This window comes from Macrobrachium nipponense, chromosome 18 (assembly GCF_015104395.2).
Source record: "Macrobrachium nipponense isolate FS-2020 chromosome 18, ASM1510439v2, whole genome shotgun sequence".
NCBI lineage: Eukaryota > Metazoa > Arthropoda > Malacostraca > Decapoda > Palaemonidae > Macrobrachium > Macrobrachium nipponense.
Window position 1 is genome coordinate 86,945,120 of NC_087211.1, and position 25,000 is coordinate 86,970,119.

A 25,000-nucleotide genomic window follows, 5' to 3' on the forward strand; every position below is an offset into this window, starting at 1 on the left:
TCTCTCTCTCTCTCTAGGCGTCCTCTTCCCTATTCTCCTCTGTATCGAACGACTCTAAACCCATCTGGGATTGTAGCCATGACCACATGTAATTTAAAACGCGTGTTTCTTTATGGATTTCATCGCTTTTCCTTTCCTCCTCCTCTTCTTCTTCTTCTTCTCCTTCTTCTTCTTCTTTTTCTTTTTCTTCTTCTTTTGAGAGGGTGTAATTGGTTTTGTCTGTTAGCTTATGTGAACGCTTATTCGTTCGTTGGACTGATGTGAAATTCGAGAATATAATTTTGGCATGGATATGTATGTGCGTGTGTATTTTGTATAAATGTATATTTATATATTTTTGTGAATATTTCCATATATTTATAGATATGTGTGTGTGTGTGTATGTATGTATGTATTCTAGCGTCTCCAGACACAAACAACTCGCATTCTCTCGCTGTTTTATATTCGGGGAGAATCACCTTCTATTGGCGTCGTAGGTTTAACGAAATGTCAGCGAGGCATTCCCTCCTATGTAAATCGGGCGAAGACATTAGGCCTTTTGTGTCTTTTACAAAGGGAGTCTTCCCCTTTCCCCTCCCCCCTCCACCCTCCGCCTTCCCCCCTTCTACTTCCTTCTGAGACCCTCCGGCAATGTAAATAGGGCTATTTCGAAATAAATGGATTCGCTCTGATTTTCGCCCAACTCCAGTTGTGTCACTGAGATTCATGCGAGGTTGTCTAAACCCCTGTTGTGATCTGCTGTTATTTTCTCGTAGGGTAGAATGTTGTTTTTAACAGTTTTTATTTTATTTTGCATTTTTTTTTTCTTTGGGCTTGTCTGTCTTTAGTTTGAAAAAAAAAAAAAGTCGTAGTTGAAAGGTTGTTTTTTAATGTTTTTCTCCTTGTCTGTGTTTAGCTTGAAATTTTTTTTGCCTTGTTTATGTGATTAGTTTGAAAAATTCGTAGGTGAAAGTTTTTTTTTTTTTTTAGTTTTTTGTACCTTTTTTGTCCTTGTAAGGTTTTTTTTGTGTTTAGTTTGAAAATTTCGTAGGTGAAATGTTTTTTTTTAGCTTTTACCTTTTTACCCTTTTTTTTCCTTGTGTGTGTTTAGTTTGGAAAAATCGTTGGTGAAAGTTTTTTTTCTTTATCTTGTCATTGTGCGTGCGTTTAGTTTGGAAAAATTCGCAAATGATTTTTTTTTTTTACATTTTTTATCCTAGTCTGTTTGTTTGAAAAAATCTTAGGGGAAAGTTTTTTTGTTTTTGAACTTTTTTTATTTTGTCCTTGTCCCTGTGTTTAGTTTGAAAAATTCATAGATGAAATATTTTTTTTTTTTTTTTTTTTTGCCCTTGTCTGTGCGTTTAGTTTTAAAAAATCGTAGGTGAAAGGTTGTTTTGTTTTTTACCTTTTTTATTTTGTCCTTCTCTGTGTGTTTAGTTTGAAAAATTCGTAGGTGAAAGGTTTCTTTTTTACTTTTTTTTCATTTTGTCCTTCTCTGGTTGTTTGATTTGAAATACGAAGAGGTGTTTGGATTTTCCAATTTTGGGGCGGTTTTTTTTTTTTTTTTTTTTTTTTTTTTTGTTTTTTTTTTTTTTTTTTTTTTTTTTTTTTTTTTTTTTTTTTGTTAATCTGTTCTCATGTTAAATTAATAAAATCTTTTTTATGTGTTTATCTTGTACATTTTCATTGATATATATTCTTCTATTATTTTCTTTTTCATTTTTAATTCCAAGATGGTCTATTTCCGTTTTTTCTTTTCATAAAGAGAAAAAATTATGGTAACAATAATTCTGTCTAGCCTATTTTCATTTTTCTCTTTCCTGATAAGTGCATTTCTGCTATAGAGGAACAGGATTTGTATGAAGATATTCTAGATATATATATATATATATATATATATATATATATATATATATATATATATCAATTTCTTTTAAAGTGTCGAATACTTATTTTTAACTTCTCACCGAGGAATGTCCATAATTCAACTACGATTGTCACCATCCGTTTAATTTATTGATGAACACAGTACGCCTGATAAAGCGTATATGAATATTTTGTGAGAATCTTATAATGGTTTGTTAGGTGGTATTGTGAATTTATTAACAGGAAAATGTAAACGGTAAATAAAAAGGTTGAGGGAGGAGAGAAGAGATTAGGTCCTAATTACGCTTGAGAGATTGAAGGGAGAGTAACTATGAGAAAACTGATGAATATATGTATAGATACAATAAATAATATAGTATATTAATAATATATATATATCGGATATAGAATATATATTATATATATAAATGTTTTTTTATGTGTAATGGATATAGATAAGTATATATATATATATATATTATATATATATATATATATATATATATATATAATTATAGTGCAAGTTTGTGTGTATTTGGCGAAGACCCAATAATAAAACTAAAAGCTTTCACAAATGGCCTGTTACAACAAGTAGCGAAAATTGTTTACCAATAGAAGGACGCCGCTTTCAGAATACCCGTCATTCATTGTACGCTTGCCTTAAGAGAACTTAGTTCCCGCAGGAAGGAATAATTGTTTGAGGAGAATTTATCTTGGTTATTTGTTTTAGTTGCTTACTTTGTTTTAATTAAAATTCTTCATATTTTGGGATTTTATCAAGAGCATAATATATTCTTTGTATTACTCTTTATTTAATCAGATTTCTTTGGTTGAATTCATTTTATAACTATGAAAAACAAAAACGATTTCAATATTGAACTTTCCTTTCCTACACAGTGTTTCTAGAGTCATTATAAGCACATACACACACATACATACATACATATATACATACATACATACACATATTGCGAAAAAAAATGATTTCAATACTGTACTTTCATTCCATAAACAATGGTTTTCGAGCCATTATACACACACTCATACACGCAAACGCATATATACATATCTACATACATACATACAAATTGCGAAAAAAAATAATTTCAATACTGCACTTTCATTCCACACACAATGTTGTTCGAGTCATTATACGCTCCCATACATACACGCACGCACGCACACGCATACATACACATATACATACTGCCCCCGTGAACATACGAGTAGGCATACGGATTTTTTCAGTATAAATCTCCCACCCCTACACGTAATCTGATCAGAGCACCGTCAGGGGAAGCAGATATGGAGACCGCAAAAGGCAGCGGTGTCTTCTCATTATGGAAGGTGTCGGATGGTTCAACTCAGTGTCGTCTTGTCTGATCTGATTTGCTTCTGAAGTATGCGTGGGAGTCGCAGTAGTATAGGTCAACGAAAGGGGGAAAGTGGGAGAAATCACTATAGAAGATTGTAGAAGAAAATACTTCGTAGAATTATTCGACTTACACACACACACACACACACACACACACACACACACACACAGAATCTGGCTTAATGATATTCCTGTTCTGCAAAGCAAAGCGTAATTATGTTGAGGTTTAGGTATAAAACTGTAAGCATAACAAGACAGAATGAGTGATCTTATTTAGCAAACGCTTCCGCTCCAGTGAATTAGGACTGAATGAAACGTATTTTGACTGAGTACTGATCGCCCAAACATCTTAATCTCTCTGCGACCCTCTACAGCCTCCTAACGACTGTATCTATATTACGCATACTTACACAGTTCCAACTTTTATTGCTTATGATAACGGGGCATGTTATATTACATAACCATTCACAGGTCCTACTGTATACATGCTAATAACGGGTCATTTAATATTATACGAAATTCACAAGTCCTTCTGCTTACGTACTGATAACAGGTCACTGAATAGGACGCGTACATGCTAGTCCATACTGTGAGGATGCTCATAACTGATCCATAACGGATCCTAATATTACGCATACATCGCAGTCCCCACAGTATCAATACTAATAACTGATCATTTAGCATTACCGGGAATCGCCGCTTTGATTCCAGCCAAGTAGTGGAGGCGGAAGAGAAATATAAGCTCTGGAAAAACCGGTAGCTAAAAAAAAAAAACGTCAAGTAGGCAAGGAAGGTTCTTGGGTGTAATGAGGTCAGGCCGAGAGAGAGAGAGTGAGAGAGAGTAAGAGAGAGTAATTGGGTTAGAAACGATGATCTCTGCTGTTGGTGGTGGTGGTGGTGGTGGTTCCTGGGTGAGCTTCATTTTGGAAGCAGTGGTGGGGAGAGAAAAAGATAGTTAGCCACCTCTTTTTCCAGGGGTAGAAAAAAAACCAGCTTTTTTAATTTGCGAATTTCTCTCTCTCTCTCTCTCTCTCTCTCTCTCTCTCTCCTCTCTCTCTCTCTCTCTCTGCTATATTCCGTTCAAATAAGTCTTTGAAACATCCTAATCATTGTATCTCTCTCTCTCTGTCTGTCTGTCTGTCTCTCTCTCTCTCTACTATATTCCGTTCAAAAGAAAGTTAGAGAAAAACATTAGGACACTGTGAAGGAACAGTGAAACCTGCTCCTAGAGATAAGTGAGTACATGATGTCTCCTCGGATGGACTAACAAGTCTTTGAGACATCATAATCTCTCTCTCTCTCTCTCTCTCTCTCTCTCCTTGGATTTTGCTATACTCATTAGAGTTTAATTAAACCAAAGGTATGGAGAGAGAGATAGATAATGAAAATAACAGATTTCACCGACCCTCGACGGCTGCGTTTTCCATATATATTCCCCTCCGAGGATGCAGTGATCAGATTTACTCCGAGGGGAAATATATAAACTCCCTTAGGAAGATTTGTTTCTATTACCTTTATTTATACGCCGCCCCCCACCCCCCGCCCTTACGGAGTGGGGTATGCCTCGCGGTTATGGGGAAGAGCTTAAAAAAGTTATGTTCTTGCAGATGTTTTCCATTTTCATGTTTTATCACTTTTTTTTAATAATAGGTAATTTTGAGTGCTTTAAGAGTGGTGATTCAAATAATAACTATTTTTCCTAATTTGTGTATTTATTGAAAATCTTTTCAAACTTATGGTTCCTTATGCCATTTACTGAAAAGTTTTCACATATCAGTATTATATTTAAATGATCAACAGGCATTACTCGAATGTTTTTAAATGCATGAGGCCAGAAAACAAATATAGGTGTTATTTTACCCTTCTCCATAAACAGAACAAGGTCTCTCTCTCTCTCTCTCTCTCTCTCTCTCTCTCTCTCAAACTATGGGAACAGCTATGGAAACTTTCGTGGGCCCTGAACATCTACAAAAGTCTCATATTGCTTTGACAAGGAAACTTGTCAGGTACTTGATGGCTTGTAAATTTTTTTGCCCGTCCCGGCATTTTGGGGAAGTTTTCGGTACCCTCTCCCCCCTCCCCCCTATATACAAATAGGCCTAACAGGTAGCACGCAGAAGGGTCCTAACTTGGTATATATGTCCTTTGAATATGATATCACAAGGTGGTGCTGCTGCTGGCAACGTGTTACAAAAGAACAAAAGGTATTTCTTTCGTAGCAGTTGGAAGATGGTGAGCATTGGGCGGCTTCGGTATTGTTGTCAAATAAAATTTTTGATTGGTCATGACTGAACGTTCAACACCGTATTTTTTGAAATCTTGAGTTAAAAGTTGATGGCTTCTGTGAGCTTGATCTATGTGAACAGGGTTTCATCTTCTCAATTTTCCTTTATAATTCATTTATCTTCCATGTTGCTATTGAAACGTTATTATTATTATTATTTTTTTTTTGGCTCTATCACAGTGTAGGGTTCCGGGTTGCATCCTGCCTCCTTAGGAGTCCATCACTTTTCTTACTATGTGCGCTGTTTCTAGGATCACACACTTCTGCATGAGTCCTGGAGCTACTTCAGCGTCTATTTTTTCTAGATTCCTTTTCAGGGATCTTGGGATCGTGCCTAGTGCTCCTATGATTATGTTCCTTATTTGGTCTGCCAGCCTCTGCTCTGTTTGGGGGGGTGTTATTCCTCTCATTCCAGATGTTGACCAACCTTTTTCTATATCATCTCTCCGTCGGGTTGCTTCTGATGTAGCATCTCCATATTTCTTTATTTTCTTCTCTTGTCCATTTCTTCCTTTGGTTTGCTTCTGTAGCTCCAATCTCAGGCTGTTGGTTACTGTCGTTGTGGTGGTCAGTTGCTGGATGACGACCTCCAAGTACCTGACCGTCTTCCCCTTCAATTGGGTTGAATACCTGGCTGCCGGACGAAGCTCCTCTGTTGCCAGAGGTTTCATTTACGTCGTTGTCGTTTATTCCTTCATTTTTTAACATCATTGTTGAGTTTTGCTATTTAACCCATAGCTGGACCCTACCCCATCAGGGATAGGTACTCATTTACAGCTGAGTAGACTGAGGAAATTATGGTAAAGATCCTTTCCCAGGTATCAACGCCGAGAGCGGTCACCCATCCAACGACTGACCAGCCCCAATGTTGCTTAACCAGTCCATTGACGACCTAACCCACTCTGCCACGGCAGAATTAAGTATCTGGCCAATATTCATTCATATTGGGAATTTCTAAAAATGATAAAAATGCTGAATGTTATTATTATTATATTATTATTATTATTATTATTATTATTATTATTATTATTATTATTATTATTATTATTATTATTAGAAGGAAATAGACCCTCTCTTCAACAAGCCCTGTTAAAAGGGAGGTCTTCATAATTTAAGTAAATTATATATTGAGTCTTCTCAGTTTTCTTCACGATTATTTTCTCTACCATGTTAATATGAGACAATTATTATTATTATTATTATTATTATTATTATTATTATTATTATTATTATTATGGACACTTTATAAAAGCTGTCAAACCCCTCTCTGGGTTCATCTTTTTTTTGGATTGAAGATGAACCCAGAGAAGGGTTTATAAATTTATTATTATTTTATTATTATTATTATTATTATTATTATTATTATTATTATTATTATTAAAAATATCCACAATTATGTATTAAAAATATATTTCTATGTAAAAATATATAACAAAGGCTTTCGAACACTTGAACGGTGTTCCTCCTCAGTGCTGTAACGTCACATTTTAACGTTATACTGAGGAGGATCGAAAGTTTTTGTTATATATTTTTACATAGAAATATATATATAATTGTGGATATTTTTTAACAATTTGTTTTCACGAAACTGTGAATTTCTTAACATTATTATTATTATTATTATTATTATTATTATTATTATTATTATTATTATTATTATTATTATTATTATTCCACATAAACTTATGCCACGCCATTGCCTTCGTTCCAGAAGCAGCGGGGACGCCACCCGACCCAGCTCCTCCCGAAGTTCCCATCCGAGGTCCTTCCCACCACCACCCGCTACTAGCGGCGTCCCGCAGGGCAGGGGGCGCCCCGCCCTCGGCGAACAACACGAGCGTCGGCGCCCCTCCGTCGCCCCACTACCCCGACCACCATCCTGACGATACGTACCAGCAGCCAAATTCCAACGTCTTCCTCTCTCAAGGTGAGTGCGCGACGGAGAGGTGGTCCTTGATGATGAGGATTTTCAGTCGTTCAAGGTCGTCCTCGAGTTTTTTTGTTTTTTTTTTAGATAATGATTAATTTTTTTTAGATTATAATGTATGTTAGATTTTAGTGTATGTTGGCATTGAAGGTGGGCGCTGGAGAGTCACCTAACCTTCCCGGGGTGATATTCAGATATGTATCAAAGGTTTAGGTGGTCCTTCAAGTATCAGCAAAAATAGGTATGAGGTGCTGGAGAAGCACCTGAACTTTCACGGGGACATTTGTATAAAGGTGTAACTTGACCTTGAAGTGTCAACAGAAGTGTGCTTGAGAGTCACCTGAACTTTTGTGGGGATGTTGAGATAATTATGAAGGTGTGGGTCGTCCTTGAAGTGTCAGGAGGAAAGTGGTAAGGTGCCGTAGAGGCATCTGAACTTTTAGCAGACATTGAGGTATGTTAAGGTGTACTTGGTCCTTGAAGTGTCAGAAGAAAGGTGTTAAGGTGCTGGAGAAACACCTGAAATTTTAGAGATCAGTGAGATATATAATTAGGATGTAGTCCCCTCGAAAAAAAAAAACAATTGGAAAAAAGGTAAAGGCAGGAGAGCCACTTAAACTTTTGGGAGACGTTCAGATTTATATTAAGGTGTAGGTCGTCCTTGAAGTGCCAAAATAAAAGTGTTAAGGTACTGGAGAAGGTGTATGTGGTCCTTGAAGTCTAGAGAGAAGTGTTCAGGTACCGAAGAGGCACCTATAGCTATAGTAGATTCACATCAACCGTGCGACGCTCCTGATTGGCTGTTGATAAGCCAATCGCAGGGCTGGAAACTCTCAGTCTCTCTCGAGAGTTCACATGGGTAGGATCTATGTTCCACCTCTCCTGAGGGATACCTCTTTCAAAGTATCCCCCAGGAGAGGTGGGACATACTACATCCTGCCTATGTGAACTCTCGAGAGAGGCTGGGAGTTTCCAGTCCTGTGATTGGCTTATCAACAGCCAATCAGGAGCGAAGTAAGCGACTGGCCTAGGCATCAAATGCACGGTTGATGTGAATCTACTATAGTGTGGCCCTTCCAAGTTGCAACTCCTTAGCGGAGTACTTCTTTAGAGGTGTGAGGCTTAAGTCTTCCACGGTCCAGGAAATTATTGTCTTTAGTTATTTTTCTGACAGCTGGGTTATCCTTTTCATGTCGATCAATTTTCCGGTGGTGGATGGAGACGTCCTATATCGGCGTCTGTTGAGAGTTTCATGTCTTTCGAGAAGTATGCCTCAGGCTTCAAAATTTCTGAGAAGCATTTGGTTTGTGATATGTCTATATGTGAAGTTTTACTATTATGAACTTAATCTAGTATTATGATACTTATTTTGTGTTAGTCAAGTAGAGTATTCTTCTAATCCGTAAGCTGCTAAAAGATGGAGTATGGATTGAACTTCATATTAAATATTAATTTTATTCCATTCTTCACATTGTGAAAATAGACGTAGGACAGTTTGTGAAAGAAGATGAATCTATTGAGAATTTCTTTTTGATTATGAAAAGTAATTACTTCTTGCAGGATTTATGTGCATGTATTAATTCTTTTAAATGAAATTCTTCAGTTCGTATTTTCGAGTATAATTCTTGGAATTCCTTGAGAAGTTTAAGTTTGTTTCTCGTCACAAAAAGTGTTATTATAACACGTTCACAATTTATGTAGATAAAAGATACGCAATGATTCTCATATATGTTTTTAAAGTTATGCTTGAATAGACCGAATCTTGTTACGATCCAGCTGATGATTCAATCGAACTAGTAATTTAGGTATTTCGGAAAAACCATCCCTCCAGGAGACTCATTATTTTCTTATAAAACGAAGTCTTTAACAGAAGGCAAATATGATTTCCGTCCATTTCCCAGTAACCAATTGGATCTGCTCGTCGAGAGAGAGAGAGAGAGAGAGAGAGAGAGAGAGAGAGAGCGCGTTTATCTTTGATATCCGTCCCTAATTGGATAGAGGCTTTAACATGTAATTTTTATTAGTCGTTATAATTATTTTATTTGCTGTATTGAATGGCAAAAGCAATTTTCATAATGAATGCGGAGAGTAATTAGTAATTAATTTCCTGAAAATACTTAATAAAGGACTTCATGCGACGCGAATTGGCTTGCCTGTGAAAACAGAAATAGTTGCTCTGATCACTTAATGAAAGTCATTGTGAGCGCTGTAATTGTTTTTCGAAAACTGTATTAGATATTTATTTTTCGTATTGTTTGAATAATTGAGGAGCATTTTACGAGGGCATTGATTGTTCGTGATGGGAAATACGTCTTGGTGGTGCGTCTTGTTACTGAAATATCAATAGGATTTTGTTTATTCTTAAGGAAGGAGTGCTCCCTGGGAAGAACTTGTGGTATGCCTTGTTGTTTCAAATGTAATGTGTTGTTGTTCTCAACCAAATAGTAAACAGATATATAAAAGTAGATTTCTCAGACCAACAACTCAGTATGTCAATGAAAAAATGAAGATAAATTTTGATAAGGAAAAATTAGACAAAATTTACACCCACCCAAAAAAAAAAAAAAAAAAATTTACAGTAGATTTGCCAAGTTGATAAACAACTTTGCCAGTTGAGAAGGTGAAAAAAATAAACAGAATAATTAAGATAGATTTTCATAAATAAAACTTAGACAAAATTAAACTTAAAAAAAAAAAAAATTTTTACAGTAGATTTGCTAGTTGATAAACAACTTTGCCTTTTAAGAATGTTAAAAAATAAAATGTTTACAATTAATGTGTTAGATTAACATTTCACTTTGTCTTTGAAGGAATAAACAAAAAAATGGTAATCAGAAATGCCTTATGGAGGAATGAACATCATTTTTAGTATGTGATAAACAAAAAATTAGACTAAAATGTAAAGGGAAAAAATGTAAATTCGTATAATGTAATTATGTCAGGTAAATAAGCGCATGTGTCATTTATTTATTTAAGAAATAAAAAGCTTGTCATGTGAATTCACCAGACATATCACATGAATACGAGATGACTAAAGTATGCATTGAAATGGAATAAAAAAAAAGGAAAAAAAAGTTGACGAGAAAAGTTTTACGAAACCTCAGGGAAGCCAGAGCCAAAGGAAGACACGAAAGGACTTGAAAGAGGAGAGGAGGAGGAGGAGAAGAAGGAGAAGGAGAAGAAGGACCAAGCAAACCAGACATCAGCCATTAGCAAAAAGGACAAAAGGATGAGCGTCAAAGGAGGAGGAGGGTCGAGGCGAGAGCGCGCGAGCTCAGTCGCAAGGAGAGGAGCCTGGTGGAGGAGGAGGAGAAGGAGGTGGAGGAGGAGGCGGAGGAAAAGGTGAAGTCAGTGGTGGAGATGGTGATACGAGCAAGCCAAGCACTTCCAAGGGCATAACGACAGGTAAAGAGAAATGGCAAGGAGTGGTGAAATAAATTTAAAAAATCATTCATATTATGCCAAAGGGGGAAAGATATTGGTCTTCCTCTTTTCCCAACCGACCAATTCCCTCCGCTCTCCTCCCCTCTCTCTTTTATCATGCTTCCTTCCCCCTTCCCCACTTCTCTTTGCCCTTTCACTCCTTTTGCTGCGCCTCACTTATCCGCAGCCACCACCGACCACTTCAGACTTGTCTAAACACCATTTGGAAAATTACGGTGAAAAGCTTTGCATATTAGATCAAGTAAAGCTGCATATTTGCTGAGCACACATACAAGTGGTTCTCGCTAATACTCTCTCTCTCTCTCTCTCTCTCTCTCTCTCTCTCTCTCTCTCTCTTTTCTTTGACCTCCTTCACGTCCTCTTGACTTGTCTTCCATTTGTGCAGTTTGTTGGCTGCTTCGTCTCATCATCATTATAGGTTTTTTTCTGGTTTTCAATTGCTCTCTCTCTCTCTCTCTCTCTCTCTCTCCTCTCTCTCTCTCTCTCTCTCTCATGTACTAACACACACACACACGCCTCTTCTTATGCACTAACACACGCATACATCACCACCCGCCTCTCTCATACACATGCACATACATACATAACCTCTCTCTCTCTCTCTCACACACACACACATAACCTTTCCTCGGTAAGGACTAACAAGTCTCGTCTCTCTCACACAACACACTAACCTTTAATCCTTGAAACTAACAATCTTTACATCCTCCTCAACTCTCTGCCTCTCTCTCTCTCTCTCTCTCTCTCTCTCTCTCTCTCTCTTCCCACAGAATAGGGGTAGATTGAACCCAGTAGAACTGTGCTTATTAATGTTATGCAACGGTAATATATATACTGCAGTCTACCACATCACAGAGGCCTTTGAAGAAGAGAAGTCAAAGTATGCAGTAGTTTACCACTCTTGAGTTGCTAATGTTGACACTTAGCTCGCAAACTAGAGTTACTTCAGTCCCGTAACCTTTTGACTTTTTGAACAGTGACGGTTTATGTTTTGGTTTGTTTCCACTCCTGTTTTTCACATAGATGATTGTAGCAAACCTTTTTGTGCGTCGCTATGTAGAATTGTTCATGCCGACTTATATTATATTAATAGTCATTAATGATTGGCTCTCACTTTTTTTTTTAGTTATAGCAGGTAATTTCTTTCATTAGTAATTGTTTATTTTAGTTTTGTATTTTTTGTTCATGGCCATATTTTCATGAAAATGTTGACCAGTATTTATATATGAATCAGTAGATTTGAAAGCAGATTTTTTGGTTCCAAGGTATAAAGGATAGTTATTTTTAACATTTATTTTTTAAAAATATGTTTGAGTTTTTTCTAATATTATTATCTGTGTAACACAAGTTATATATATATATATATATATATATATATATATATATATATATATATATATATATACTATTTATATATATATATATTATTTATTATATATATATATATATATTATATATATATATATATATATATATATATATATATATATATATATATATATATATATATATATATATATATATATATATATATATATATATATATATTTAGCAGACATGGTTTACCCCCCTGCTTTTCACACCAAACTACACATCACTTCCTCTTAAGAAATAAAAATTTTAAACGTATTAAGACCAAGAAGTTTTCCATAACCAACTGAGAGCACCTCTGAGGTCATATATTTTTTTATTTTTATTTTCTTTTACATTTTATTTTCCTGCTTAGTCAGGAAACAAAAAAAAAAAGGGAACGAGAGAAACAAAGGCCATTGTGCTGCATTTATATTTGTCGGATGACTGACGCTAGTTAACGAGTTCGCAAAATCATTTAACGCGTACCAGCCGCTTGCTTAAAATCATTTGATTTCTCTCTAAACCGTTTCATTTCTGTTCCATATATTTTAGTTCGTTTCAAGTTCTCCTTTTTTTTTTTTTTTTTTTTTTTTTTTTTTCTAGGCGAGGTTTGGCAACTCTGCTTTTCGCAGGTCGACGCAATATCCACAGTTGATTGTCTTCGTTCTTAAAATTTCAAAGCAATAGAACAGAGAGAGAGAGAGAGAGAGAGAGAGAGAGAGAGAGAGAGAGAGAGAGAGAGAGATTAAACAATTAGGAATTTATTAACGCTCCCTTTGTTCAAATCCTTGATAAGGTGAACGTTATGACTCCATTACCAATGTAAAAAAAAAAAATTACGCAGCCTCAGGATTTTATTTCATTAATTTATTTGGTTTTTTATTAGTGATTACTTTACCCAAGTAGCGTCACAGCATCATGGGTCAGTTGTGAGATGAATAGCTTCATATCACCCTGAATGCTTATCGAGTATGAAAATACCATTTACTCTTTTCCAAACACAATAAAATTAAGTTTATACATCAGAATTAATCGGAAATGTAAAATAACCAGCATTTTGTATCATTAATTTTGCATATTTTGTTTTTATTTCTCAAAATTGTACGATAGTTTTTGACTTTTTAAATCCGATGGTGAAGTGAGTTAGATCCTTTTAAAGTATAAAATAGTGTTTCTTATAAAAAAACAGTTCTCATAATAATGTGTTAAAAGAAACAAAAAATTTTTACTGTAAAATATATCTAGTCACATCTCTAGGTAGGAGAGAGAGAGAGAGAGAGAGAGAGAGAGAGAGAGAGAGAGAGAGAGAGAGAGAGAGAGAGAGAGAGAGAGAGAGCGGAAATGTAAAATAACCAGCTTTAATTATAATTATTTTGGACATTTTTTTATTTCCCAAAAATGTACGACAGCATTTGACTTTTGACGGGTTACAAAAATTCTTCAATTAAAGGAATTTCTTAGAGAGAGAGAGAGAGAGAGAGAGAGAGAGAGAGAGAGAGAGAGAGAAAGCTCACTCTCGAAATGGACTGTCGGATTATCCTTATTCCCTTTGCTTACCTGTAGAGGACGTGTCGCGGTCATGTTTATGTGCGCAGGAAATTGTTTTTCGAACCTCATGCTATTTTGTTGTTACTGAACGGTTGTTTGGCAAATCCTTTCTCCTCCCCCTTTTTTTTTCTCTTAATCGAAAACCGTTGTTTGTTGTTGTTGTTGTTGATGTTGTTTGTTGCTCCTTTTTAAAGATGAGGCTGTCTGCTGGCTGTGGCTGTTTCTCTGGGACAGGGGTCTCGTTGGGTTAATTCCGCTGATTTGCATACTCTTGCTATGGTAATTCAGCGGCCGATAAAGTTCCCCTAACAACCTAGTTTGTCCCACGGCACCTGATGACACATTCTTGTTATACCTTGGGGGTGGGGGGTGAGTTGTGGCCTCTCTCCTCTCTCTCTCTCTCTCTCTCATCTCTCTCTCATCTCTCCTCTCTCTCTCGTCTCTCTCTGTATCTCTCTCTCCTTCTCCCCTTCCTGTGAATTCCTTTATTTGAGGAATTTGTTGTAACCCCTCAAGCATTGAAGCTTTCTCTCTCTCTCTCTCTCTATATCTCCATTCTCTCTCTCACCTTCCTGTAAGAAATTCCTTATTTGAAGATTTTGTAACACTTCATAAATCTTAAGCATGAAGCCCCCCCCCCACCCCCCCCCACCACTCCCTCTCTCTCTCTCTCTTCTCTCCTCTCTCTCTCTCAACCGTTTCTGTAAGAAATCCTTATTGGAAGATTCTGTAAAACCCCTCGTAAAGCCTTAAGCATTTAAGCCCCCCCCCCTCTCTCCTCTCTCTATCTCCTCTCTCTTCTATCTTCTCCCTTCTCTCCTCTCCAAGTTTCTGTAAGAAATTCCTTTATTGAGGTGGTTTTTTTTTTTGTAAAACACTTCATAAACCCTTAAGCATTGAAGCCCCACCCTCTCTCTCTCTCTCTCTCTCTCTCTCTCTCTCTCTCTCTCAAACCCGTTTCTGCAAGAAATTCCTTTATTTGAAGATTTTTTTGTAACACTTCATAAACCCTTAAGCATTGAACCCTCTCTCTCTCTCTCTCTCTCGCTCTACTCTCTCTCTCTCTCTCTCTCTCTCTCTCTCTCTCTCTCCACGTTCCTGTTAGAAACTCCTCTATCTTCCATCTCTCTCGCACACACCTATTGTAAACGAAATATAATAAACGAAATATAGAGAACAAAGAAAAAGAAGCTATGAAAAGTTTTTACATAAGTAAAAAAAAATGTTTATTGTTGAAATAATATAAATACGTAGTATTCGTTCCCACTGCCACTTACAACCAAAACTTTTTTTCTGTGAAGTTTCTTCATCATCCAGTTTTTGATGGTGCGTGTGGCAGCATATATCTGCCTTTTTTTTTTCTTTTTATCAGTAAGTCAATTCTGGTTGTCCGGGGTCAAGAATTTGGGTACGTCTTAAGTTATTTTTGTGAGGAGGAGGGGATAAATTAGGTTTCGATACTGGAATCGACTTCTTGTTTTTTAGGTTGCAGATAAATTAAATTTGTTACAGTCTCTTATTACGTTTTTCCTTTTTTATTGTTTTTTATTATTAAGCTTCATTCTTTATTATTGAGTTCGAATTCCCTTACAATTAGTTAAAAAGAAAAAGAATATCATTTGCAATCTCGTTATTAGAGCGTCTGAAAATGTTTGTTTTAGGTATATATAATGACTAAATATTAAACGTTTTAGCACAGGAAACCATTAAAATAAAAAAATTTAATTACCGTTATGTTCTAGTTAATTCACAGCTATATTGCGAAATATGAAAAATATTTGAATGCTCAGCACAGGAAACTATTAAAATAAGACTCCTATCCTAGGAAAATGGTAAACGGTTAAGTTGCTTAATGTAGGAAAATAAGGACAAATTAGAGAGGCTTATTTTAGGAAAATAGTTAAAAGTTTTCCTGGCAAGGAAAATGTCACGGTATGGGATTGACGTACGGAATTATCGTGGAATTTGAGTAGTATGATTGACAGACTTCAAAAAGGTCACGGAAGCATATCAAATTATTCATCGATTTAAAAAATTTACGGTTTTTTTTTTATTTAGAGATCGTAGTAGTTATTATTGCCCACATTTTTATTAGCGATAATCTTTTTTTATATAATTGCGTGGTTTAAATCTAGTTTCTATTTAGCAAATAGTTATGTACCGTGCAAACTACTATTACTAGTATTGAAAACTTACATATACCTTTTTTTTTAACATAACGTTTTTCACCCAATCATTCAGCAGCTAAACGGGCTTGGGTGGGACAGAATGGAAACAGTTGTCTGACTTTGTGTGCATTTGGAACTCAGAAGATGATAACCATATTACCTATTATTATTATTATTATTATTATTATTATTATTATTATTATTATTATTATTATTATTATTATTATTATTCATCCCCTGTAACCCATACTGGGTTGTTATTGTTAATAGATATTGTTTATTTTGTACTATGATGCTTGATAAGGAGTAAGAGGCATTTTCACTGATTTTTAGTGGCCGTTTTACAAGTAGAGATTAAACGTATTTTCCTTATTCATATAAGCACCTATCCCGAGGCAGTACTTTACACTTAATTTTCAATTCCTATATCCTTGCAGTATTTTCCCCTCAATTACAAGTGTAATGTGAGTTTTAAACTTTAAAACATGAACATACAATATGATTTTCATATGCAAAATATTGAACTGATAATTTTTCACTTCAGGAAATGCTTTTTCAAAACTTGAGATTGTAATATATCTCCATGTTTAGTTAATTTCTGTTTTTCTATTTGTTTTTAGTGAAGCTGTGTTAATTTTTCAAGTTATGTTAAGTTATAAAGATTGTATGATTAGTTTCTTTAAGAATTTTGTTGTTCGTATACGGAAATTTTAATGCATTTTTCTTCTTTTATCTTAAACCTCCTACAAATATATCGTTAGCGAGTTCGGCGACTTCCATCGTCATGGTCACCACGTTTGGCGACTCGTCAAGTGGGTCCACTGAGGAAAAGGGTAAAATAAGTTTTTTTTTTTTCCAGAGTATTCAGAAGTAGGTACTACGCCGTAGTTCTTTGCAGTATAGGCCAGACAAACTGTACTACACCCTTGAAAGAGAAATGAGTAGCTAATATATATATATATATATATATATATATAATATATAATAATATATATATATATATATATACGTATGTGTACTATATATATATAACACACGTATATATATACACATGTATATCTTATGTATATTATATAGAAAGTATTTCTCATATATATATATATGTAATTATATATATATATATATATATATATATATTATATTACTATATATATATATATGTGTGTGTGTGTGTATATGTGTATATATAGTATATATATATAGATATATATATATATATATATATATATATATATATATATATATATATGTATGTATGTAAATATATAGTATATATATGTATATGTATATACACACATTTATAAATACATATACAATTTTATACATACGTCTATATATAATGTATATTTGTGTAGATATATATATTTTATACATGATGAACAATTATAGTTTGTTCTGAGAAAGTAGCCAAATTTGCTCAAACTTCGGGTTGAACTATGAGCTAGCGTACTGTAGTAATTTGCATATACCGTACTGTAACTTGCCAAAGGTGCTTCGTAACTCATTAGTATGTCTCAACATAATTTGCATTTGGTAATGACACGTAAGGACAAGACTTCTTTTCGACCAGGAATAAACGCAAGCGTGTGTCTAAGTAAATCCTTATGAACAAAACACATGTTAGAGGATTAAAGTACTATATTTTCGTGTACATTCTCATGAGAAAGATTATATTATATCATTTACTTTTATTCCTGTATTCAGAATCCGTAGTTTTTCAAAGTTACAAATAAAGAAAAACAAAAGAAATTTCAAATACTGTTTGACAAGATAGCGCTTTTAGGATTGGTTTTCGTCTTAGATAGCTAAGGTTTATCAGATAAAGCCTTAGTCGGGATTCATTGCCTTGTTTACGTATATATATATATATATATTATATATATATATATATATATATATATATATATATATATATATATATATAATGTATATCTATTACCCACAACTTATTAAAGTCTAAACTTTGCGTTTGTACTCTCTCGTTTGTTCAATTAGGCCAATCGATGATAGTTATCATAACCTTCATGATAAGAGGTCCGTATCGAAATTTTAGCTTGAACAAATCTCATATTGGAGAATAAATATAAACAAAAGCTTTACGTTTCAATTATCATAACCTTGATTAAAGTTGCTATTCATTTTGATAAAATACTTAATTATTATTATTCGTGTTGCATTCCGTTACGTCCGTTACATGGGAATTATCTCTCACAATGATTATTTTCTCTCAAATTGTTTGTTTATTGGTCAGTACAATCAGCCGTTTGCTTTTCTAGGACAGGAATGAGTTGCTGGAGACTACTATATTTACAGGTTTACAGTTCAGATCCCCCTTGTCATAATGCATTATATTTCATACGAAATATTTAAGTATTTTTGCCGTGTGTCAATTTCTTAGTTCCGTTCCACGTCCCGCTGTCCAGGCACCTCTCGTTTCGTTTCCGCCCTGTCCTCCCGACCCACCCCCCCCCCAAAAAAAACCCCCCCCCCAAAAAAAGAAGAAGAAAAAAAAAAAAAACCGTCCTATCTAAGAACCACCAAACCAGTCCATATTTCCCCTCTCCGACTTCCTTACTTCTCCTTTTATCCCTTCTAGAACTACTACTGCGAACCCCTATCCCACCAGGCACTCTCCCTAACGTCTACCTATCCCTCCCTGCGCTACCCCCCCCCCCTCCTCTCTTCCAGCTTCACCGCAAATGTAAACAAGGCTCAATACAAGCTGGCCCCAAACATGGCGTCCCAAGTTTTGTGGCCTGAGGGGCTGTAACAAGGTGTATGTATTCAGAATGTGGTCGCCTTTTGTTTGATTGTGTTAGCAGTTTTGAACCCCGAGCTTTTGTTGGGGGTTGCCTCTTTGAGTTTAACTAATGCTCGGCTACTGTTAAATAATTTGATACCGGAGGTATTGTGAGAGGAGGAGGAGGAGGAGGAGGAGGAGGAGGTGGTGGTGGGTGGGGGTGGGGGAATGGAGTTAAAAAGAGAGTCGTAGTTCCTATTGTTTTCATGTTGTTTTTGTCCGTCTGTGTTTGTTCGTACGTTGCCGTAGATCTGTTGTCATGATTGTTAATGAAAAGCAAATACTCCAGAGGAGGATGTCTTTAGATGCACATTTAAAAATATTTGCCGTGAATGTTGTTTTCTGTGAAGACCATAATTAAGAATTGCAAATGCCGCTTTTTTTTATGCACATGGTCATTTCGTATGCATTTAAAGAGATCATGAACGAATAGATAAACGCCATAACGTGGAAAGAAGAACGTGGATAAGTGAACAAATAATTATGAACAGATATTCCAACAACAACAAAATTTTATTTCATAAACAGACGAACACGCGCAGACACGGCATCACTTATTCCCATTTTTTTGAGCTCGCTCCCCCGAAATTAGTGGGTGCTGAAACAAGGCCTTAATAGAATATGCTAGTTTGCCCTCTCTCTCTCTCTCTCTCTCTCTCTCTCTCTCTCTCTCTCTCTCTCAGTCACAGTCACACAGGAAATGCTGAGAGGGGCCTTTGCAGTTGTTGTCATAGCTGGAAAGAGAGAGAGAGAGAGAGAGAGAGAGAGAGAGAGAGAGAGACCTACAACAAATTTTGTGTAGATAATAACAAGGTTGTCGGGATGATGTATTTGTTTTTTTTACTGGTGTTGGAATTTAGTTTACCTGAATTAGACCCCAACATTATACGAAGTTGAAACGCTGTTGGGAAGGCCCTGTTGATTTTGTTGCTGTTGTTGTTGTTTACTTAGATGATAAGAGCCGGAGTGGAAATTATGTTGCGCCAGCACCGTAAAATCCTCGTAGTGAATTTAGATCAGTCTGTAGAACTCCTTTTTTGTAGTCTCCAGTCTTGTATGATTCGCGTATTGTTTTGGGCCCGTGTTTTATTTATTTATTTTTTTATTAGAAATATTTCGACCGCATTGAAAATTAGTCTTTGGCATTATCAATAATTACAAAAATCGATTTCCCCCTTTTTTTTTTAGAAATAACACTGTCTGCTTTTCTGTGGTTTTATCTAATGGAATATCATGAATTTTATCTATTTGCATTTTCCCCTAATTTCTCCCCTTGACAGTTTCAAAGTAGAATTTCGTGCATTCAACTATATCAAGCCTTTTTCACCTTTGTCAGTTCTGTGTCCCATTTTGCATATGCTTTTTCGTTCTGTAAATCATGTAAGAAAGCCTCCCACCCCCCTCCCCTCCAAAAGAATTGATTCCCTTTTATGTAATTTTTATGAATGATTATTAATCTTTTTCTTGCTCACCCCGCCCCCGCCCGCCACCCCTCCCCTTTTTAATCTATCTATTTCTGATGCCTGATATTATATTTCCACAGTTTTCAATACAGGTAAGGTTCTCTTTTAATCTCTCGTCTCTGTTTTCTGTTTTTTTTTTTTCTGTTTATTGCTGTTCCCTTCTATTAAATTCACCCACCGCTTGCTTCTAAAGTGAATGCCCATTTATTCGTTTTTATAGAGCGATTATCGGTCTCTCAAAGATTTTTCCAATCCCTATTGTTCAGCTCGAAGCGTTAGAATCCCTCTCCAGCACCGGGGAATATTGAAGTCTTTGTAAAGCATGAATTCTCCAACCGCAAAAAGGGGATGGCGGTGCTTGTTACAGGCTTCAACCACGCCATAGAACGGCGGCCATGTTCATCGAGATTGAAGCTTTAACCTTGCTACAAGAAGGTTGTGTTTTGAGACATTTGAGATTTCAACAACGCCCAAAGAACGGCTGTGTTTGTAGACGTTTAGACTTCAAATACGTCGTAGATTTTTAGACTTCTAACGAGCCATAGACCCTGTGACTTAAAACACGCAAAAGAATGGCTGTGTGTGTAGACCTTGAGACTTCAGCCACACCAAATGGCTGATTGTAGACCTTGAGACTTCAGCCACACCAAATGGCTGATTGTAGACCTTGAGACTTTAACCACACCAATGGGTGATTGTGGACGTTGAGACTTCAACTGATTGTAGACCTTGAGACTTCAACCACTCCAAAGAATGACTGTGATTTTAGAGCTTGAAACTTGCCATTTTTGCACTGGGTATAGGGTATTGGGCATAATATACGTCAGCCACAGTACAAAAGGCTGTCTGCTTCAACTGTGTCTCATAAGCTGTTCATGTGGTGTGATATAAGAAGTTCTTTTGGGGGCATAGTTGTCGATCCAGTTTACATGATAAGTTGTGTATTGGGGGCGTGGCTTTTCCGTTATCTACAAAACTGGGATCTATAAAGAACCACTCCACAAAGCGACTGTGTTCCTGGTGTATAGGCCACCAGTAATATTGCTAATTCAATTAGGTTGTAATATATTATTTGAACGTATGACTTATTCATATTTAAATATTGGTGGGTTTCCATAAATTGTTCATGTGGTTATTTATGCATGGAAATGTCATGGGCGTTGTGTTGATGTTTAATATTTCATAGCCGTAGGGAACAAACGTTCATGTTTGTTTTCAGTGTCCTGATTTGCTGTTTGTTGTTTGTGGTTTGGGATCAGAAAATATTTAATTATTCTCTTATGGGGATTTTGACGTAAATATTTTTAATCCTTTTGCATTATGTGTACAAATAGATCAATTGACGGATATATTACCGTCAACTGGCGTCGCAATCATTATGGTAATCCCCTCTAGGTATGATCTATTTTCCTGGTGCTTCTGCTTCGCCTTATGATAAAACTGGGTCTGAACTCTCCCCCCCCCCCCCCCCCCCCCACCCCACCCCACCTCCCCACCCCACCCTTGATTTTTCTTCTCCCCCCTCCCCCCTTTTTGGCCAATTTCACACGCTCCAGGCCTGTATTATAATTATCCATGTTCTTATTAATCATATTGTTATAGTTTATGTTGTAAATTACCGTTAGACATTTGAGTTATTCCCCGTATTAAGGTGTGACTGTGAGATTCCTGATTATTAGAAAATAATAATGATAATTATTACAATTACTACAGGTTTAGTTACCTTAATCAGTTTGCGTTGCGTCTGCCTCCATTGTTATAATGAGAGAGAGAGAGAGAGAGAGAGAGTTGAAATCGATCAGGGAGTAAAAATGAGAGCTAGAGGGACTAATCTTACAGGAGAGAGAGAGAGAGAGAGAGAGAGAGAGAGAGAGAGAGAGAGAGAGAGAGAGAGAGAGAGAAGAAACGTTAAATAAAGTTGGATACCACGTTTTTTGTCAGGAAATTTCCAAATATTATGGAAAGAGATTTTCACATTTTTTTATTCCGGAGTGTTCTTGGCTTTTAATCATATTCAGTATAAAATCCGTTCCTCAGCTCGTCGCTAATTACCCTGAAGGTGATTATCTTTCAATGTAATTAAAATCAAAGGGAAGAGAGAGAGAGAGAGAGAGAGAGAGAGAGAGAGAGAGAGAGAGAGGGAGAGAGAGGGCGTTGGAGCTGATCAGGTATTGAAAGTGAATGCAATACAGCTTGTGATCTTACAGGAGAGAGAGAGAGAGAGAGAGAGAGAGAGAAGAGTTAATCAGGGTTCGAAAGTGCGCGTAGGGTACTTGTGATCTTACAGAAAAGAGAGAGAGAGAGAGAGAGAGAGAGAGCAATAAGAATGTATGAAAGATGCATTAAGAATTACAAGCATATGATATGATAAAGAAAATATGGATATATATATATATATAATATATATATATATATATATATATATATATATATATATATATATATATATATATATATATATATATATATTTGTAGAGAGAGAGAGAGAGAGAGAGAGAGAGAGAGAGAGAGAGGAACGAACCCTTCACCTTACAAGTCTCATTATAAAGTCATTTGCTCCCGGTTGATATCCAATAACATTTTATTGGTGCGAGGCGCCGGGAACTCTCCCAAGGAGAGATACAATTGTGATTATAGGTTCTTCGACTCCTGCGCGCCCACCGATGAACGGAGCCGTAATGAGCGAGTCCATTAAAGCGCAAACGTTCGGTCCTGCTTCCCAAACGTTTTATTTTTATTACTAAGGACGCACCCATCCCCCATCCCCCAACCCCCCTTTCCTCCTCTGCCATCCCCCACCTCCTCCCCCCCCCCTTATTCCATTTCGGCTCGACTTCCTTGCGATATGGCGGTGGTTGTTAACATTCGCGAATTCTGTGTCTGTGTGTGTTTGTGAGAGAGAGAGAGAGAGAGAGAGAGAGTGTGTGTGTTTTGTGCTTGCAAGTGTTTTCATGAGTGTGTGCTGAGTGTCCCTAAGTCTAATCTGAATGTTATCGCTGAAATCGATGGATGAATTTTATTATTATTATTATTTTATTATTATTATTATTATTATTATTATTATTAGCTGTTGTTCTTGTTATTGTTGTTGGCGGTGGTGGTTGTGGTGGCTGTGTCAGTTCCTCTGCATATGAATGGGTTCTCGTTGCATGTCAGTCCGTAAGATAATAAGGGGTTAGAGATAGTTAACTGTATCCCGTCAGTTAGAAATATTCATATATATTCTTATATTTTAATCAGTTGACTCATTTGAGCGATGGTAATGATATGAAGATGAAACAGTTACAAGGTAAATGTGATATCTAGGTTATGTGTGTATGTTATGGTCTTATTTTATTTGTTGTGGTAGTGGGGGGGGGTGAATTATTGGTTGGGGAATCTTTGTCGGCATGATATCTTGTATGTTTAATTGTTAGCTGTTTTTGTTGTTTCTTTGTTTCGGTGTTTGATTCAACAGACGATAAGTATATGGTTTAACTAATAAAGTTATAATAAGATGTGATATATTGTTTTTCATCCAACGTGTCATACTTAGCAATAAAACGACTAAAATGCATCAAGTTAGTTTGTTAGAGACAAAGATATCTGTTTTCCTAATATCATCACATGAGGTATAAATTTCTGCTGGAGACTTTGATAACGAAATTACTATTGTTACTGTTGCAAGAGTTATACGTTGGTCTGTAATAGACCATTAGTTTAGTTACAGTCTGTCTGTATCAGTTTACATAACCTTCCAATTCTTTTGTTTCCATTGTGTGAAAGGTTTCTCCAAAAGACAGAACCACACATTGACTTACTTTTTACCAATAAGTCCTGATATATCGTTAATATTGCCTCTTTACACAGTCTTATGCCCTCATTAACAGTAAGGTTATATTACTTAATGGAGATAATGTCAACGAGTGCTTGGAGCCTGTTTCTCGTCTCTTGTGCCGTATGATTATCTTGCCATTACGGTTAAACATGTATACCCACCCCGTAGGGGGCTAGTGTCGTCCGGTGCACCTCATGCGGTGCACTGTAGTGATTACTTAAGGTTCTTTGCAGCGTTCCTTCGGCACCTAGCTGCAACCCCTTTAATTTCTTTTACTTTACCTCTTTTATATTCTCTTTCGTCCATCTTACTTTCCACCCTCGCCTAACAATTGTTTCATAGTGCAACTGCTTTGAGGTTTTCCTCCTGTTACACCTTTCATACCTTTTACTGTTAATTTCCGTTTCAGCGCTGAATGACCTCATATGTCGCAGTGCTTGGCCTTTGGCCTAAATTGTTTATTCAGTTCAATTCAACATGTATACCTAAACTACACGCGCGCGCGCGCGCGTGCATTATACGTATACATTGGTTTGTTGTGTATGGCTGTAGTGTATACAATATTACAAGCTTGCTTATATTTATTGTTCTGATCGATTGGTTTTTCGCGATAAAAAAAAAATGCTTTCCAGTCATATTAGGTAATTATCCGGTAATAGTGATATTTTAGCCGAAAGAAAAGCCGGTCTGTCGATAAGAATTAGTTTCCAAAACACCTTTGCAGACGTGTCTTTAACTTCGTTGTCATCTCATTTTCGTTTACTTGGGGAGTAATTCTACAAACTACTTCGTTGTTGTTATTGTTGTGAAAAGGTCTTTGGAAGAGCCTAAAAATGTCTGTAAAAGGTGTTTCTAATTGAGCTAAAGATACAGGTATTACAGAATAGGATATTTTTTTTATTTATTATTCGAATGAAAATGTAAACAAAAAATAAATAATGCGCACGTTAAACAGTAAAGAACAATTATTTCTAAT

The 25,000-nt window shown here is 36.0% G+C and overlaps 1 protein-coding gene across 1 annotated transcript in view; it reads left to right on the forward strand.

Moving 5' to 3' along the window:
• LOC135196701 (uncharacterized) overlaps positions 1-25,000 on the forward strand; it is a 750,202-nt gene that overhangs the window by 610,966 nt on the left and 114,236 nt on the right. The window contains exons 4-5 of the mRNA XM_064223533.1: positions 7,216-7,431; positions 20,288-20,299. Coding sequence (XP_064079603.1) covers positions 7,216-7,431; positions 20,288-20,299 — 228 coding nt within the window. The remainder of the gene's footprint in view (positions 1-7,215; positions 7,432-20,287; positions 20,300-25,000) is intronic.